This window comes from Myotis davidii, unplaced genomic scaffold (genome assembly GCF_000327345.1).
Source record: "Myotis davidii unplaced genomic scaffold, ASM32734v1 scaffold100, whole genome shotgun sequence".
NCBI classification, from domain to species: domain Eukaryota; kingdom Metazoa; phylum Chordata; class Mammalia; order Chiroptera; family Vespertilionidae; genus Myotis; species Myotis davidii.
The window spans coordinates 239,979-256,087 of NW_006292691.1; the positions used below are offsets into that span (position 1 = coordinate 239,979).

Consider the following 16,109-nt stretch of genomic DNA (forward strand, 5'->3'; position numbering starts at 1 on the left):
GTGCACATCCAGTAGGGGCTGTGCAGGAGGCAGCTGATCGACGTTTCTCTCTCATTGATGTTTCTAACTCTCTATCCCTCTCCCTTACTCTCTGTAAAAAATCAATAAAATATATATTTAAAAAAATATATATATATATTTTAAAAAACCACACAAATGCCCAATGAATACAGTAGTCCCCCCTCAACTCCCCCTTACTCATGGGGAACATATTCCAAGACTCCAGGGGATACCTAAAACCACAGTATCAAACTGTGAATACTGTTTTTCCCTTTATATTTATGTACCTATGGTAAAGTTTAATTTATAAATTAGGCACAGACAGAGAAAAACAGTAATAACTAATAATAAAATAAGACATTTACAACACTATACTGTAATAGTTATGTGGGAATCACTTGCCATTTAATATTTTCAGACCATGGTTGACCATGAGTCACGGAAACCACAGGTAAGGGGGACTACTCTACATGACAAGAGGCAGTGTATGCTATTCTGTACAATTCCTATTTTTCAGAAAATAGTCCAACTGGGTATAAATTAGAGGTAAGAGTTCCCCAAAGAAATCTCTTCTTTCACCCAGACCTTAAGAATGACCTTTGACCTCATCAATGCATAGTGGTAGAGTGGTAAAGTGATTTTTTTCAAGCCATTAACAGGATCCTTTCAGTTTCTGTTACTAGTTGGTGAAGCTAGATAGTAAAGTTAATCTGTAATCAGAGCTTTTCCCTAAGTATTCCTTCTATATTTTCTCCATTAAAATAAAACTCATCTACTGTTTCCTCCAAGTAACTCCTCTGCTTATATGAATGCATTTTTTTCTCTGTGTTTTTTAATTTGCTGGTACACTTTCCCCCCTCTTGCTTTATTTATTTAAATTTGAAGAGGCCTTGATTTAAATAGTGTCTACATTGTAAAATTGTGGTTGAGGAATGCAAGAAGTAGGCAGTCTTTGAGTGGTGGGAAGCATTCAGTTGGCTGTGCTAGAATTTCTGGGTGCACAGAAGTGAGCCTTCTTCATTATTCCCTCACAGAGATCAAACTGTAGTACCAGGTTCTCAAAATTCTCAGATGAAACCAAAGTTATGACTTTAAGACATGCAGTTTAAATCTTTTTTAAAAATTTAAATCAGTTTTTAAATATGCAAACTACCTTTTAGGTTAAAGTATTTAATTTTAAAATCTGATCTCTTTGGCTCATTGTCTGAAAGTTCCTTTAAAAAATGCTGTAAAATTCAAAATTTAAAAATTGGTGGAGGGGGAAGGTTTTTAAAAAATACATATTTGTATTGATTTCAAAGAGGAGGGGAGAGAGAGATAGAAACATCAGTGGTGAGAGGGAGCCCTAGCTGATTTAGCTCAGTGGGTGGAGCGTCAGCCTATGAACTGAAGGGTCCCTGGTTTGATTCCAGTCAGGGGCACATGCCTGGGTTGTGGGCTCGATCCCCATTAGGGGGTGTACAGGAGGCAGTCAATCAATGATTCTCTCTCATCATTGATGTTTCTATCTCTCTCTCTCCCTGTCCCTTCCTCTCTAAAATCAATAAAAATATGGTGTGTTTAAAAAAAAATGATGAGGGATCGATCCTGGGACCCTTCAGTCCTCAGGCTGATGCTCTGTCCACTGAACCAAACTGGCTAGGGTGGGGAAGGGTTTTTATTAAAGTACCTTGAGATGACCTTTTTCTCAGAAAAACATCAAATTTTAGTTTAAAAAATTAGATCCCCTACTTTCATAATATCTGTAGAACTGCCAGTTATTTGTTCTGGCAGTTTTCCTTTTGCTCTTGTTAGAATTTTTATGCTTTCTTTTTTTATCTATTTAAAAAAAAACAATTAGAGTGAGCCTTTTTTTTTTTTTTAATTTTATGTTCTCTCTGACTCCGTTCTCTCTTCCTAGAGAAAGAACTCTTGGGGAAAAAGGAGACACCCTTTATTTCCTTCCTGTGTGTACTATAGCCTTCCTGCCCTTGAAAGCTAATGAGTTACATAAGCTGTTGTTTTGTTTTATTGTTTTTCCTCATAATTAGAGTCTCCACCCTGGATGGCGTAACTCCCCTGGGAATGTTACTGGAAAGGGGGCCTGGCCCTTGGTGGGTCTGCCCAGGACGGCTGGTGGTGCGTGGGTTCCTGACTTTGTGCAGGAAACATTTCACAACACGAGTCTAGGTGACTGTGGGGGACACTTATTAAAGTGGGGACAGTGAGACACAGGGCTTAGCGTAGAAGCAACAGGAGAGCCCAGGCTGGGCTGCCCTCGCTCGGGGGAAGTCAGAGGAAACGGGGCCCGGGACAAGCTGCTGCTGCCCATTGCTCCCCTGGTTGTAAGTCCTTTGGGAACCATTAGAGTTTAGGAGATGCACACCTGAGAGTAGGGGAGGTCACAGGGGAGCGTTTCAGCAGAACATTCATCAGTGTCTAGGGGTGCTCCTCCAGGCCTGTGGTCTCCACCGATGGGTCAGTCATCACAGCTGGTCCTGGTGCCGCCCACCCGGTTCTGCCGCTTTCCTGGGTCTGGAGCTGGACTACAGTTGAGGCCTAGGTGCCATTTCTGGGGAGGAGGCCTCTGCATCTGCTGTCAATTGCTGCCAGTTTGTTTAAATATCTGTCTCAGTTTCCCTGTTCCACTTGGCCTGACCTACTGGCCAGCCTCAGGAGGACAGGAGTGGCAGCTACAGTGGCCTTAATAAGCAGACACACCCACTGTTTCGGGGTGTGTCTGCTTCCTCATAGTTCCTTAGTGGGGGGATGGGGGGGAATAATCTAGTTGAAAACCTATACACAGGGATGTTTTCATCTCACTTCAGGTTTTCCTTAGAGTCACATATTTAACCTTAATGTGTATCATATTGATGATACATTTTCTTTCTCATCCCTCACGTTTTTCTTCTCAAGAATACTAGCTTGTGAGAAGTGCAAGGAAAGTATACTGGGTGCAAATGAGGGAAAGATGCAAATCTCTTCGCCTCATGATCTTTTTCCTTTGTTCTTTTTTCTTCATCTGTTATATCTTCACAGCTTTCATTATAGATGAAAACTGCTGAGTTTCTTTTTGGTATCCGGACAGCATTAATTTAATTTCATATACAGGGTGGGGCGAAAGTAGGTTTCCAGTTGTGAGTAAGAGAAACGGAATTTATTTTTGTATTACTATTTATTGATTACGGTATTATTTTCCATAGAAACAGATGTGTGGTTTGAGATTCTTCATTGTGATATTAGAAGCAAAATACCTTGAAGTTTATCTTATTCCATCTTTACCTGAAATTTAGCAGCTGCCATTTGAAACAAACAAAAAAAAAGCTCTGAGTTTACAGACTTACAAATTCGTTTAGAAAGAAACCTCTCGTACTTTATGTTTGAGTCTGCTCAGAGCAGGTCCCATGGGAGGGCCTGCAGCTCTCCCACCCCCACACCTCCCACAGGCGCTGCTGCCGCTCAGGAACAAAAATGATGGCTGGCAGTCTTCGTAACTTTGCGTAAGATGTAAACTTACAGGTTCGGGAAGCTAAGCAGACCTTTAACAGGGTAGACCCAAAGGAATCCATGCCAACACATTATAATTAAACTTCTGAAAACTAAAGACAAAAAAGAATTGACATGTTACTTAATGGGGAAAACCAGTTCAAGCGACAGTAGAATTATTGTCAGAAACCTTGAAGGCCAGAAGGAAGTGGCATAACATTTGTCAAGTGCCAAAAGAAAAGAACCTATCAAACTCTGAGGGCTTTTTTGTTTTTTAATCCTCACTCGAGGATATGTTTTTTATTGATTTTTTTGGGAGGGGAGAAATATGGATATGAAAGAGAAACATTGATCGGTTGCCTCCTGTACGTGCCTCAACCATGGATCGAACCCACAACCTTTCAGTGTACAGGACAATGCTCTCCCAAGCCACCCAGCCAGGGCAACCCTGAGTTTTTTAGTTTATTTTTATTTTTATTTTGGGGAATAGGTTTATTAAAGCTGGGACAGTGAGTCAAGAAAGGACTTAGGATAAAAAAAGCAGCAGGAGGGGGACGAGGCAGGGCTGCTTTGTTTCACTGGGAAGTCAGAGGAAAGGGGGCCGTGGAGACAGGGTCAGGGGGTGACCTTGGGACGAGCTACCTGGCCCATTCCTCCCCTGGTTGAAAGTCTTGTGGGAACCCTTAGACTTTAGGACAGTGGTTCTCAACCTTCTGGCCCTTTAAATACAGTTCCTCATGTTGTGACCCAACCATAAAATTATTTTCGTTGCTACTTCATAACTGTAATGTTGCTACTGTTATGAATCGTAATGTGAATATCTGATATGCAGGATGGTCTTAGGCGACCCCTGTGAAAGGGTCGGTCGTCCGCCAAAGGGGTCGCGACCCACAGGTTGAGAACCGCTGCTTTAGGAGCAAGAAAATTCATTTGAAAAGGAGATTGGAATGTGCATGCCCCAAGGAGGGTGCACCTGAAACCTAGTTTTTTTGTTTTTGTTTTAATATGTCTTTATTGTTTAGAGAGAGGAAGAGAGAGGGGTAGAGAGATCGAAACGTCAGTGATGAGAGAGAATCATCAATTGGCTGTCTCCTGCATGCCCCCACTGGGGATCGAGCCTGCAGCCGGGGCACGTGCCCTTGACTGGAATTGAACCCAGGACCCTTAAATCCAAAGGCTGATGCTCTACCCACTAGCCAAACCAGCTAAGGCTCTGGTCACATTAAAAAAAAAACAAAACACTTTATGCATGTCAGTGCAGAGAGCTTTCTAGTGTAAGAAACTGCTCACATGTTTCCCCTCTTGAGTTTGGGGGCCACAAGAGGGAGGGAGATTTATACTTGTATACCTTTCAGATGTATTATGTATATTGATGACCTAAAAAAAAAATCCCAAATCATTAGTACTATGTTCTTTTCTGTTTTCTTTTATTTTTTTTTTTATTTGATACCCAGGTGGGACCCGAACCCACAATCCCTGGCTTAGGACATCAGTACTATGTGTTTTGCACTTTCCTTTGTCCTTAGCTTTAGGGACCCGCATGTTTAGGGATCCTAAGACTGGTGAGGAAAAGGAGGAGTTTAACCAGATTGGGCTCTGCATTGGGATTTACTTGCCTAAGCTTACGGACAATTCCAAGGAAAACAACACCCCCAAAAGCAGCCGCGGACGGCTTGATTGCTGGAAGAGGCTGTCCTCCCCTGGCTTTGCTTTCCTGCTGCCTGGCCGTGGGACTCGAGTCTCCACTCGGCCAGGGGCAGGAGAAAACTAGTCATCGTCTGATGGCGAAATGGGCTGACCCGACAAGGGAAGGCGGGGAATCCTGGCTCCGGGAGGACCTACCTCCTTCACAGGACCCATCCACAGTCTGCCTTGAGGCGCATTTCACCACCAGCTTTCTGATCCCTAGATCCACCTGTCCAGACCCGACCACCTGATGCACCAGTGGCGGTCCAGAAGCCAATGTTGAACGCGGCTCCCAGGTGCTCCTGCAGAGGTAGGCATGGGAAACCAGGGTCAGAGACGGAATGTGAATAGTTGTGTCATTTTGAACAGGTGCCCCTCGTCCTTGCATAGATATTCTGAGGGCGAGTTCCTGCTGTCTCCTGGTGGGTGCTCCGTCTGCTGACAGATGAGGGCAGCTCTAGCTCTGAGAGCTTGAGTTTCTTTCTTTTTTTTAAAAAAATAAATTTTTATTGATTTTTTTACAGAGAGGAAGGGAGAGGCATAGAGAGTTAGAAACACTGATGAGAGAGAAACATTGATGAACTGTCTCCTGTACACCTACTACTGGGGATGTGCCCCCAACCAAGGTACATGCCCTTGACTGGAATCGAACCTGGGACCCTTGAGTCTGCAGGCCGATGCTCTATCCACTGAGCCAAACCGGTTAGAGCTGAGAGCTTCAGTTTCTTCCCCAACATTTTAAGGCTCTAACTTTAAAATTAGAGCTTTTAAAATCAAGGATTTCAGAATCCTGATTCCTCATTCAGTTTTCTTTCCTTTGCCAAATGAAGTTGTGTTTTAGTGATTTCAAGCGTCCCCTCGTGGGGACAAAGTGACCAGATTTGCTGAGCAAGCACCCCTCCTGTTGGTCGGGCCTGGTCCCAGGTTCTGTTGCTTGCTTTTTCCCTAGTTACCCTACAGACACGCTGCCCCGCCTCCCCCACACCCAAGGCAGGTGTTTGGGTTTGGTGAGGTCCCTGGTCATTTCGTGTGTTGAACTTACTACCTTTGACAGATACCCCTTTTCTAACGTCGATGTTTAAACATGTCTCAGCACTCAGGAGAACGCACACAGGTTTGTTTGGTTTTCTTTTTAAATTGTGGTAAAATACACATGACATAAAATTTATCATTAGTGACATTTGGTTTTACTGCCACCACCACCACGACCATTTTTATCACCCCAAAGGAAACCCTGCACCCATTATCAGTCACTCTCCATTTCCCGCAGCCCCTGGCAACCACTCATCTACTTTCCGCCTCTGGATTTGCCCGTTCCGGACGGTTCAGATAAATGGAATCATGCAATATGTGGCCTTTCCTGTCGGGATTATTTCTCTGAGCACAAATGTTTCCAGCTTCATCCATGCTGTGGTGTAGGATTGCTTTATCCCTCTTATGGCCAGGTAGCATTCCGTTGTACAGAATTAGCACATTGTGCTTATCCATTTATCCGTTGATGGACATTTGGGTTGTTGTGAATAAAGAAGCTATGACTATTTATTTGCAGGTTTTCTTTTTAAATATATTTTTATTGATTTCAGAGGGGAAGGGAGAGGGAGAGAGAGAGAGAAACATCAATGATGAGAGAGAATCATTGATCGGCTGCCTCCTGCATGCTTTCTACTGGGGACTGAGCCCACAACCCAGGCCTGTGCCCTTGACTGGAATCAAACTTGGGACCCTTCAGTCTGCAGTCCAGCACTCTATCCACTGAGCCAAACCGGCTAGAGCTGTTCACAGGTTTTTGTGTGAGTCTATTTTCATTCCTTTTGGGTTAGAATTGGACTCGCTGGATCAAGTGGTAATTCTATGTTTAACTTTTTGAGGAACCACCAAATTGTTCTCCACAGCAACTGCACCATTTTCCATTCCCACCAGCAGGGTACCAGGGTCCCAGTTTCCCCACATCCTCACCAACACTTGTCACTTTTTATTTTTTTTAACTAATGCTACCCTAGTGGGTGTATAAGCAGGTTTTAAAATTCATTGTTTTTACTAAATGGAGAGAAACCATTAAAGTCAGAAAGTGAAAAGTTTATACCAAAAAACAACATCTTGTCTCCTTCCACCCTCCCTTCGCCCATTGCTACAGGGAGACGGTGTCTGTTGTTTTTCTGGGTTTCACCTCCATTTAACCGCTGGCATATTCTCATTTACCCATTTTGAGTCATTGACTTCCTTTAGGTGACGATTACAGCTCACTCTGGCCCATAGGATCCCTTCCATTCTCTCAGTATAATTTGTGTTAGGACACTGGTTTGACTGCATAAAAAGCATCAAAACAACAAACATCTTGCCTTACACAGATAGAAGTTTGTTTCTTTTTTTAAAAAATATAGTTTTATTGATTTCAGAGAGGAAGGGAGAGAGAGAGAGAGATAGAAACATCAATGATGAGAGAGAACCATTGATTGGCTGCCTCCTGTACGCCCCCTACTGGGGATCCAGCCTGCGACCCGGGCACGTGCCCTTGACCAGAATCGGACTCGGGACCCTTCAGTCCAAAGGCCGACATTCTATCCGCTGAGCCAGACCGGCTAGGGCTTCTTTTTTTTTTAAGTTTATAGTTTACTAATTCTCTAATGAAAAATCTGCACAGCCGTCACCGAAGAATCTTTACTCCTTCTGTTCAATCTCCAGCTCCCTTTTTGCACGAACGTTGGCCTTTGCAGCCCCCCTGACTTCCTTCATTCTGTTCTTGCGTTCCTTTCTCTGTTTTCTGGACGTCTTCTTCTCGTACAGGCCATGTCTGGCAAGTCTGTGTTTGGGTTCCTTTTTCTCTGCGTAATCCAAGGACTCATAAATCATGCCGAAGCCGGTGGTCTTGCCACCACCAGAGTGGGTTCTGTATCCAAACACAAAGATGACATCGGGTGTGGTCTTACACATTTTGGCTAGTTTTCCCCGGATTTCTGTGTTGGGTCCTGTTGCCTTCCCAGGGTGAAGGACATCAATGACCACTTGCTTCCGCTGAAGTCGTCTGTTGGTCATGTACTTCCTGGTCCGGATAGCTACCGCGTCATTCATGATGAAGGCTGACCTTCAAGCAGCCAGGGAGGAAAAGGTGTTTCTTTCTTATGTAAAAGAGTATAGAGAACTCAAGGATTGATGGTGGTGGTTTCCAGCTATCAGGGACCCATGCTCTTTCTGTGGCTTCACCGTCTTCAAAACTCTTTTCCATCTTACTTTCCAAGGTGGCCACTCAAGGTTTGCTCACCACACCCACCCACGGCCCAGCCACCGGGAGGGGAGCAGGGGAGGGAGAGCTTGTTCTCCGCCGTAAAGGCTCGGAAGTTGTGCACAGCCCGTGCCCTCCACGTAGCTGTCCACTCTCCTCCATGTGACTTGTAGCACATTTTATCTTATTAGTAATAATTAGCTAGTGTTTGAGTGCTTTATATGCGTCAGATTCTGTTCTAAATGCTTTCTCTTCACTTACTCATTTAACCTTTAACACAGTCTTCTAAAGTAGATACTGTTTCCCGTTTACAGATGAGGAACCCAGGTCCAATCTAGGAACTGCCCAGGTCACAGAGCGCGTGAGGGGCGAGGCTGAGGCTCCAGCGCCCACCTTCACCCACAGCGCTTTTAACTTGGGGTCTGGATCCCACCAGGTTGTGCCATCTGTACTTCAGGCTGGCAGAGGCTGCCCCGCGGTCCCAGCTGTGAGCTGGCTGGGCTTAGTTAATGTTTAGTGTACGGGCTTGTTATCAGCCCTGACCCAGCACTGCCCTGCTTATCCCCGGTCAATGAACAAGACATGTCAGTGCATGAAGGATGAAAAGATGCCTGTACTGGCTCTGTACAACCAATTTGCCTTTCGGAATTAAGGACCTTCTTGCCTGGCCGGTGTGGCTCCGTGGTTGAGGGTCAGCCCAGGAACCAAGAGGTCACCGGCTCAATTCCCGGGCAGGGCACATGCCTGGGTTGTGGGCTCAGTCCTCAGTGGGGGGCGTGCAGGAGGCAGCCAATCAGTGATTTTTTTTTCTCTCATCGGCACTTCTATCTATCCCTTTCCCTTCCTCTCTCTAAAAGTCAATTAAAAAAATATGTTTAAAAAGACCTTCTTAAGTGGAATCTGTGACACCCTAAACTTTTACTCAGCTTTTATTTCTTGAGCTGTTGCCCACAGTCACCACTGCAACCATGTCCCCCAGCGCTGACAGGGGCAGGGCCTTGGAGGTCAGGTGGCGCTGCCTCTCCTGACTGCCTTGTGTTTTGTTGACACAGTGATCAGAAGGTACCCTGTGGGATGTGCGCACGATGGACAGCAAGGACTTAGAAGCTGAAATCCACCCCTTGAAGAACGAAGATGTGAAATTGCAGGAGAATCTGGGGGACCCACTGAAAAAGGAAGAGAACCTGAACAGTGCGTCCCCGCAGTCCCGCCTCTCCCGATGCCGGACGGTGGCGTTGTTCCTCTCGCTGTTCGGCTGCCTTCTGGTGGTGTTTGTGATTTCCTTCATCATCCCGTGTCCGGACAGGCCGGTGTCAGAGGGGATGTGGAGGGTCGATTACAACACAGCAGGTGCGCTCCTCTCCCCACGGGGCCATTCTCTCCCGGGGGGGGGGGGGGGGGGGGGCCTCTGCTCAGCCACAAGCCAGGCTGATGGTCCTGGGGCCTGGAGGTCATCTTTGACAGTGAGTCAACCCTAAGTGGCTGCCGAGTCTGTGTCCATGGTTTTCCTGGAATTCGGGGTGAACTGCAAGAGCAACCTCTCAGGAACACTGGAAGGACTGCGGGGGGCTCGTAGCGGCCTGCTCCCCCATTTGAAGGCGGATGGGCTGGGTCAGGAAAGGAAAGTGGCCCTTTCAATTACTTTTCAGAATTAAAAAGCTAATAAAACAGTAACCGGCAGAAGAGGTGTAGAGAAGGCTGTTCCGAAATGTGGCAGATATGTCGTTGATTCTGTAGTCCAGTCTTCCTGAAGGGCTGTGGCTGGCATTCTAGTTGGATCAGCTAGAGCAAAGCACACTTTCCTTTGTCTCATAAAATTGGCAGTCAGGCCCTAGCTGGTGTTCTCGGTGGTTAGAGCGTTGGCCTGCGCACCAAAGGGTCCTGGGTTTGATTCCCAGTCGGGCACATACCTGGGTTGAAGGTTTGATCCCCGGCTGGGTCAGGGCACGTATGGGAGGCAACCAATCGATATGCCTCTCTCACATCAATGTTTCTCTCCCTCCATCTCCCTTTCCCTCTCTCACCCTCTCATTATCCCTCTCTGCCCATCCCTCTAAAAATCAATGGAAGAATTATCCTCAGTGAGGACTCACAAAAACAATTTTTAAAAAGCCTGCCTTGTCCCGGCTGGTTTGGCTCAGTGAATAGAGCATCGCCTAAGCGGACTGAAGGGTCCCGGGTTCTATTTCAGTCAAAGGCATGTACCTCAGTTTTGGGCTTGATCCCCAGCCCTGGTCGGCCCATGTGGAAGGCAACCAATCAATGTGTCTGTATCACATAAGATGTTTCTTTCTCTCTCTCTCTTTCTCTCTCCCCCTCCTACTCTCTCTAAAAGTCAATGGAAAAATATCCTCGGGTGAGGATTAACCAAAAAAAGAAAAGAAAAAAAGCCTTCCTTAAAAAAAAAAAGATTGGCAGCCAGGAACATCTTGGCCTTTATGAAAAGCAACGGAATCAGCCTCTCTCTGGATACTCCCCCTCTTTTTTGAATATATTTTTATTGATTTCAGAGAAGAAGGGAGAGGGGTAGAGAGGTAGAAACATCCTTGAGAGAGAGAAACATCAATCAGCTACCTCCTGCACACCCATCATGTGCATGAGGAATTGCTGGTGCTCTGAAGAGCTGGGGATCGAGTTCGCAACCCAGGCACATGCTCCGACCGGGAATCGAACTGGTGACCTCTTGGTTCATGGGTGGATGTTCAATCCACTGAGCCACACCAGCAGGCTCTTTGATCCATTTTGAGTGCATTTTTATATATGGTGTAAGGTAAGGGCCCATTCATTCTTTTGGTGTTTGATTTTAAAATATATAGTTTTAGTTTTTTCCGTGGGTTTTTTGTTAAAGCCTCACCCAAGGATATTTTTCCCGTTGATTTTTAGAGAGGGTGGAAGGGAAGGGACGAAGGAGGTGGAGAGACAGACACACATTGATCGGTTGCCTCCTGCACGCACTCGACCCTGGCCAGGGATTGACCCTCCAACCCAGGCTTGTGCCCTCGACCGGGTTTCGAACCCGCAACCCTTCAGTCCACAGGTTGTGCTCTAACCACTGAACCACCAGCCAGGGCTAGTTTATCTTTGGAGTCTTCGAATGAAGGGAAGGGTTAGACCCTTATGACTATGGAAGTGTGTGTGATTTCTCTCGATTCCAAACTGACGTAAGAAGGAATTCATTCCCGAATAGAAGGTGCTCAGACATCCGTTTGTGGTACCCCGCTGTCCTGCTTGCTCCTTCCTGCAGGTTGACCTCTGACACTGTCACCCATCAAGTGCGTGAGGAACTGCTGGTGCTCTGACGCGCTGTGGGGAATGGCTCGTCCCTGTGATGCCCTCACAGTGGCAGGTCCTGACTGGCACCAAACCCTAAGGAGCAGAGGAGAGGTCATGTCAGACATGGACTGGCCTTTGAACCAGCAGGGCCTGGAGAATATCGTCTGGTTTTCTTTTGCAGTCACCTACGACTTTCTGGCCACAAAAGACATAAACAGGGACAGGGTCCAAGATGTTATCTTTCTTTATAAAAACACCAACAGCAGCAACAATTTCAGCCAGTCCTGCGCCGATGAAGGTAAGAAAGAGGAGCTCCCTATACGAGGAGGAATCCTGGCTCCTCCCATATTTGGGGAAGCCATTGGTGGGATTTCTGGAATTGCATTGTCTTTGCTTTGTAGCAGGACTCGAAAGAGACAAGGCCATTCTCAGCACCCACCCTGTTTGGCTACTGACCCTCACGGGGTCAACACTGGGGCCCCCAGGGGATGGGGTGGGTTAGGGGCCCAGGTATAAAGGGAATGGGCCTGGTGGTAGGGCTGAGGGAGGACTGGCGGTGCGCGGCCTGCGTGCACGGCCCCTCAGGGCTGGTCTGTCCCCTGCAGGCTTCTCCTTCCCCTGTTCCTTTGTGGCTGCTGTGTCAGGGGCCAACGGCAGCATCCTGTGGGAGAGGCCCGCAGCCCAGGATGGGGCTCTCGTGCTGTGCGGGATCCCCCACCCGAGGGACAGTGGGGCATCTTCCGCCTGCGTCCTTGTGGGCAGATCTGGTTCTTTCATCGCAGTCGACTTATTCACAGGTAGGCTGGTTCCCTCTGCACTCCACCTGGGCCTCTCAGACGGAGGACGATGCCAGCTCGCTCTGGGGAGGGTCAGCCTGTGCTCTGGGGCGTGTGATTGGATGGAAGGATGGTTACAGAGTGGAAGGGAACCCCCACATGAGGACACGGCCACTTAGCAGTCAACACCACAGCTCCTCTGACATGTCACACGTGTTGTGCCTTGTTGCCTCCTGTATAAATCTTGCTGTGGGATAACATTGTGGGGAGGCAGAGATGAGGAGGAACTGGCTGCTGCCTGTTGTGGGGAGAAAGTGGCCGCAGCCTTCTTTTGCAGGGCCCGGGGCGAGCACAGGCCGGGCAGGGCGTGGGAAGCAGACCTGGGCCTGTCAGTGCTTACATGAGGGTGCCCCCGGGGCCTTCCTGTCACCGCTTAGGCACCGAGTTGTTGAGGAATTCTGTGACTTAACACTAGATTTGGTGGGTTCTGACATTTCCCTGACAGCTTGTGGTTTTGAGACTACGGAGGAAAATAAAGAGCAGGTAGGAAGTATTTTAAGAAGAGAGGAATCCGCCCTAACCGGTTTGGCTCAGTGGATAGAGCTTTGGCCTGTGGACTGAAGGGTCCCAGGTTCGATTCCGGTCAAGAGCATGTACCTTGGTTGCAGGCACATCCCCAGTAGGAGGTGTACAAGAGGCAACTGATCGATGTTTCTAACTCTCTATCCCCTCTCTCTTCCTCTCTGTAAAAAATCAATAAAATACATTTAAAAAAAAGAAGGGAGGAATCAGTCTTAAGAAAGGACAAGATTATGTCTGGGTCAGAAGCTGTTACCTCAGGACCTGCAGCCCCCAGGCATAACCCTGAGACCTTCATTCTCCCCTGTGTAAAGGGCACAGGCCACTCAACCAGGGCCTTGGTGGGGGCAGAGGGCCCAGCAGCAGACAGGTCCTCAGGGGCCTAGAGACACGCTGGGGAGTGTCAGTGTTGGCCCTAAGGTGCTCTAGAGCCAAGTATTAGAAAACTAGTGGCCTGGCGCACGGATTCCTGCACATTGAAAGGAAATTATTTAGAAGAAATATTTTAATATTGCTATTCGCCAATTCCCTATAATAAAAGTGTCAGAGATGAAAGAAAATTAGTAAAATGTATATGAAAATCCTATATAATAAAAGCCTAATATGCTAAGCGTCGGTCAACTGGTCAGCCATTTAACCAATCAAAGTGTAATATGCTAATGATATGCTAAGGCCTCTCAACCGCTCTCTATGATGTAAACTGACCACCAGGGGACAGACACTCTACTGGTAGGTTAGCTTGCTGCTGGGGTCTGTCCAATCAGAACTGAGCAAGATGGTCTAAACATGCCCTGGGGCCCTCCCACAATCCCTCCCTGGCTGCCCAACCTCCCATGTCCCTCCCTGGCCAGCTGGCCCCAATTGGCCCCAAGTGGGACTGGGCAAGATGGGGCCATACATGCCCTGGAGCCCTTCTGTGGTCCCTCACCAACCCTGATGGTTTACAGTAGCATGATGATTGCACCTACTTTCAATTTTAATTTATGACATGGCATTACCAAAGGAGTAATACTTTTAAGAAATTAAATGGGAAAATTTTCCTTTTCGGCATCATCCGTTGAATCTAGTATTACTGTCGATTACACTGTTGTCCCTGAGTCTTTTTTTTTTTTTAAGTGATTAGTACTCTCAAGTTTTTATTTTTTAATAGAGCTTTATTAATGTCAGAGAGGAAGGAAGAGGGAGAGAGAGAGAGAAACAAACATCAATGATGAGAGAGAATCATTGATTGGCTGCCTTCTGCATGGCCCCCACTGGGGATTGAGCCAGGATCGAGCCTGCAACCCTGGCACGTGCCCTTGACCTGAATCAAACCTGGGATCCTTTAGTCCGCAGGTCGACGCTCTATCCACTGAGCCAAACTGTCTAGGATTGTCTCTGAGTCTTCATGCAATATCCGTTCCTCAGCCTTTCTCACCATGTGGGAAAAGAATAGGATATGTCATTGCATCTAATGTAGGAAACAGGATACTGATTTGTTTCATTTTAGTGGTATTCGGTTTATTGGGATCTGGTTTACAATGAATGAGCAAGTCCCTTTCAAAAGGAGGTTCTCCATCTTTGTTTCTGAATATGATGGCAACTTCGGTTACACGGGGATAATTATATCTACCCAGATCACTATTATATCATATTTAATTGCTGCTGTTACTTTCATGCAATGACGCCGCCGCTTTCTTTCGCTTCAAAATGTCAACAAAAACAACCAAATTCACGATCGACAATGACAGATCGAAACACATGCGTGCAATTGGCGCCAGCTTTGAGAGCTTTACATGTATTGCCAAGTCAACTTAGCCTTTTATAGATATAGAACAGATTTGCTTAATTAGACCTGCTTTCTGATGTAGCTAAACTTTTTCCAGCCCAGTGAAGCACCCCAACTTCTCTTTCAGGTAATTGTCAGCAACACAGCAGTAAATATCAATACAAAGCAGATTATTCTTCTGTAGATCACGCAGGGAGAACAAAGGGTAAAATATTTAACTGCAGCAGCGTTTGACTATATTCTGTGCAGTGAGAAAACCTGAAGTCATTTTCAAGGTTCACCATTTCTTACTTCTTTTCAGCCAGGTCAAGTTTCTAAGCTTTCTAAGTCTCCCTTTTCTGGCTAATGAAAAGAAAATAGAATTCCACCGAGTCTCCTATCTACCTACTCCAGGACTTCCGTGAGGATCAAATGAGATGAGGCACGGGAAAATGCTTCACAGACATTTGGTTAAACTGTAAACTGTTTCCACCTGGTTATAAAGCAAGTCGTGTTCCTGGGCTGAAGAAACGCAAGGAGGCTAGTTGTTGCTAGGAAGAGGAAGCCAGACGTTGCTATGTGACGTCATTACCCAGGTGGTCAGACACTTAACATATTAGCCTTTTATATAGATAGATGGGTCAACAAAAAAGGAGTAGGGGTGGGGAGGTCTGCAGTTCCCAGAAGTGAGACTTGAACACTGGTGTGTAAGCCCCTGGTCTTTTCGCATATGTGCCCTTCAGTGTGTTCAACAGTCGTGCTCACCTGCACCTGCCCTCAGCTCCCGCTGGTAGGTGTTTCCATTTGCGAGTGGGAGGGTCTGTGCATCTGCCAGGCTGCGGTGGAAGGGGACCTGGGGCCAGCGCCCACTGACGTGTGCTTGGTTTTAGGGGAGACCCTGTGGAACCATCCCAGCAGCTTCAGAAGGAACGCTTCCATCCTAAACCCGTTAATCCAGGTGCCTGACCTGGATGCCGACGGGGCCCCAGATCTGCTGGTTCTCACCCAAGAGGACAAGGAGGTACAGCCCCCCCCCCAACCCCGAGTCCTGCAGCCCATGGCCCCGGAGCCTCTCTGCTCCCTGGTCCTTCCACTTCCCAGGCAGATTCTGGGTCTGATCACCTGTCGGGGGACTTGCCCAAGGCCCTGTGCCCTGGCACCTGCAGACCCAGCACGCTGGGCAGCTCTGTCCCTGTCCGTAGCTCCTGGGCCTCCCCAGGAATGGGAGTGCCCTTTCGTTTGTGCCACTGGGGTGTGGGTGGGGACCTGAGGAGCCTGAGGGACTCTAGTGTGGGAGACCACGCTCTTCTCCCAGGCAGTCCCCGCACACACGCCTGATATCAGACACTTAAAGTAATCTTTC

The 16,109-nt window shown here is 47.1% G+C and overlaps 1 protein-coding gene and 1 pseudogene across 3 annotated transcripts in view; one reads left to right on the forward strand and one right to left on the reverse strand.

Moving 5' to 3' along the window:
• Positions 1–16,109, forward strand: part of FAM234A (family with sequence similarity 234 member A) — a 23,583-nt gene that overhangs the window by 3,931 nt on the left and 3,543 nt on the right. The window contains exons 2-7 of one of the 3 annotated variants that reach the window (XM_015565573.1): positions 5,375–5,461; positions 6,206–6,265; positions 9,424–9,721; positions 11,826–11,942; positions 12,250–12,441; positions 15,637–15,767. In XM_015565573.1, coding sequence (XP_015421059.1) covers positions 9,457–9,721; positions 11,826–11,942; positions 12,250–12,441; positions 15,637–15,767 — 705 coding nt within the window. In that variant the 5' untranslated portion in view covers positions 5,375–5,461; positions 6,206–6,265; positions 9,424–9,456. The remainder of the gene's footprint in view (positions 1–5,374; positions 5,462–6,205; positions 6,266–9,423; positions 9,722–11,825; positions 11,943–12,249; positions 12,442–15,636; positions 15,768–16,109) is intronic. The other 2 variants (XM_006766140.2, XM_006766141.2) reach the window with 2 other exon arrangements.
• On the reverse strand, positions 7,766–8,220 carry LOC102757717 (annotated as a pseudogene).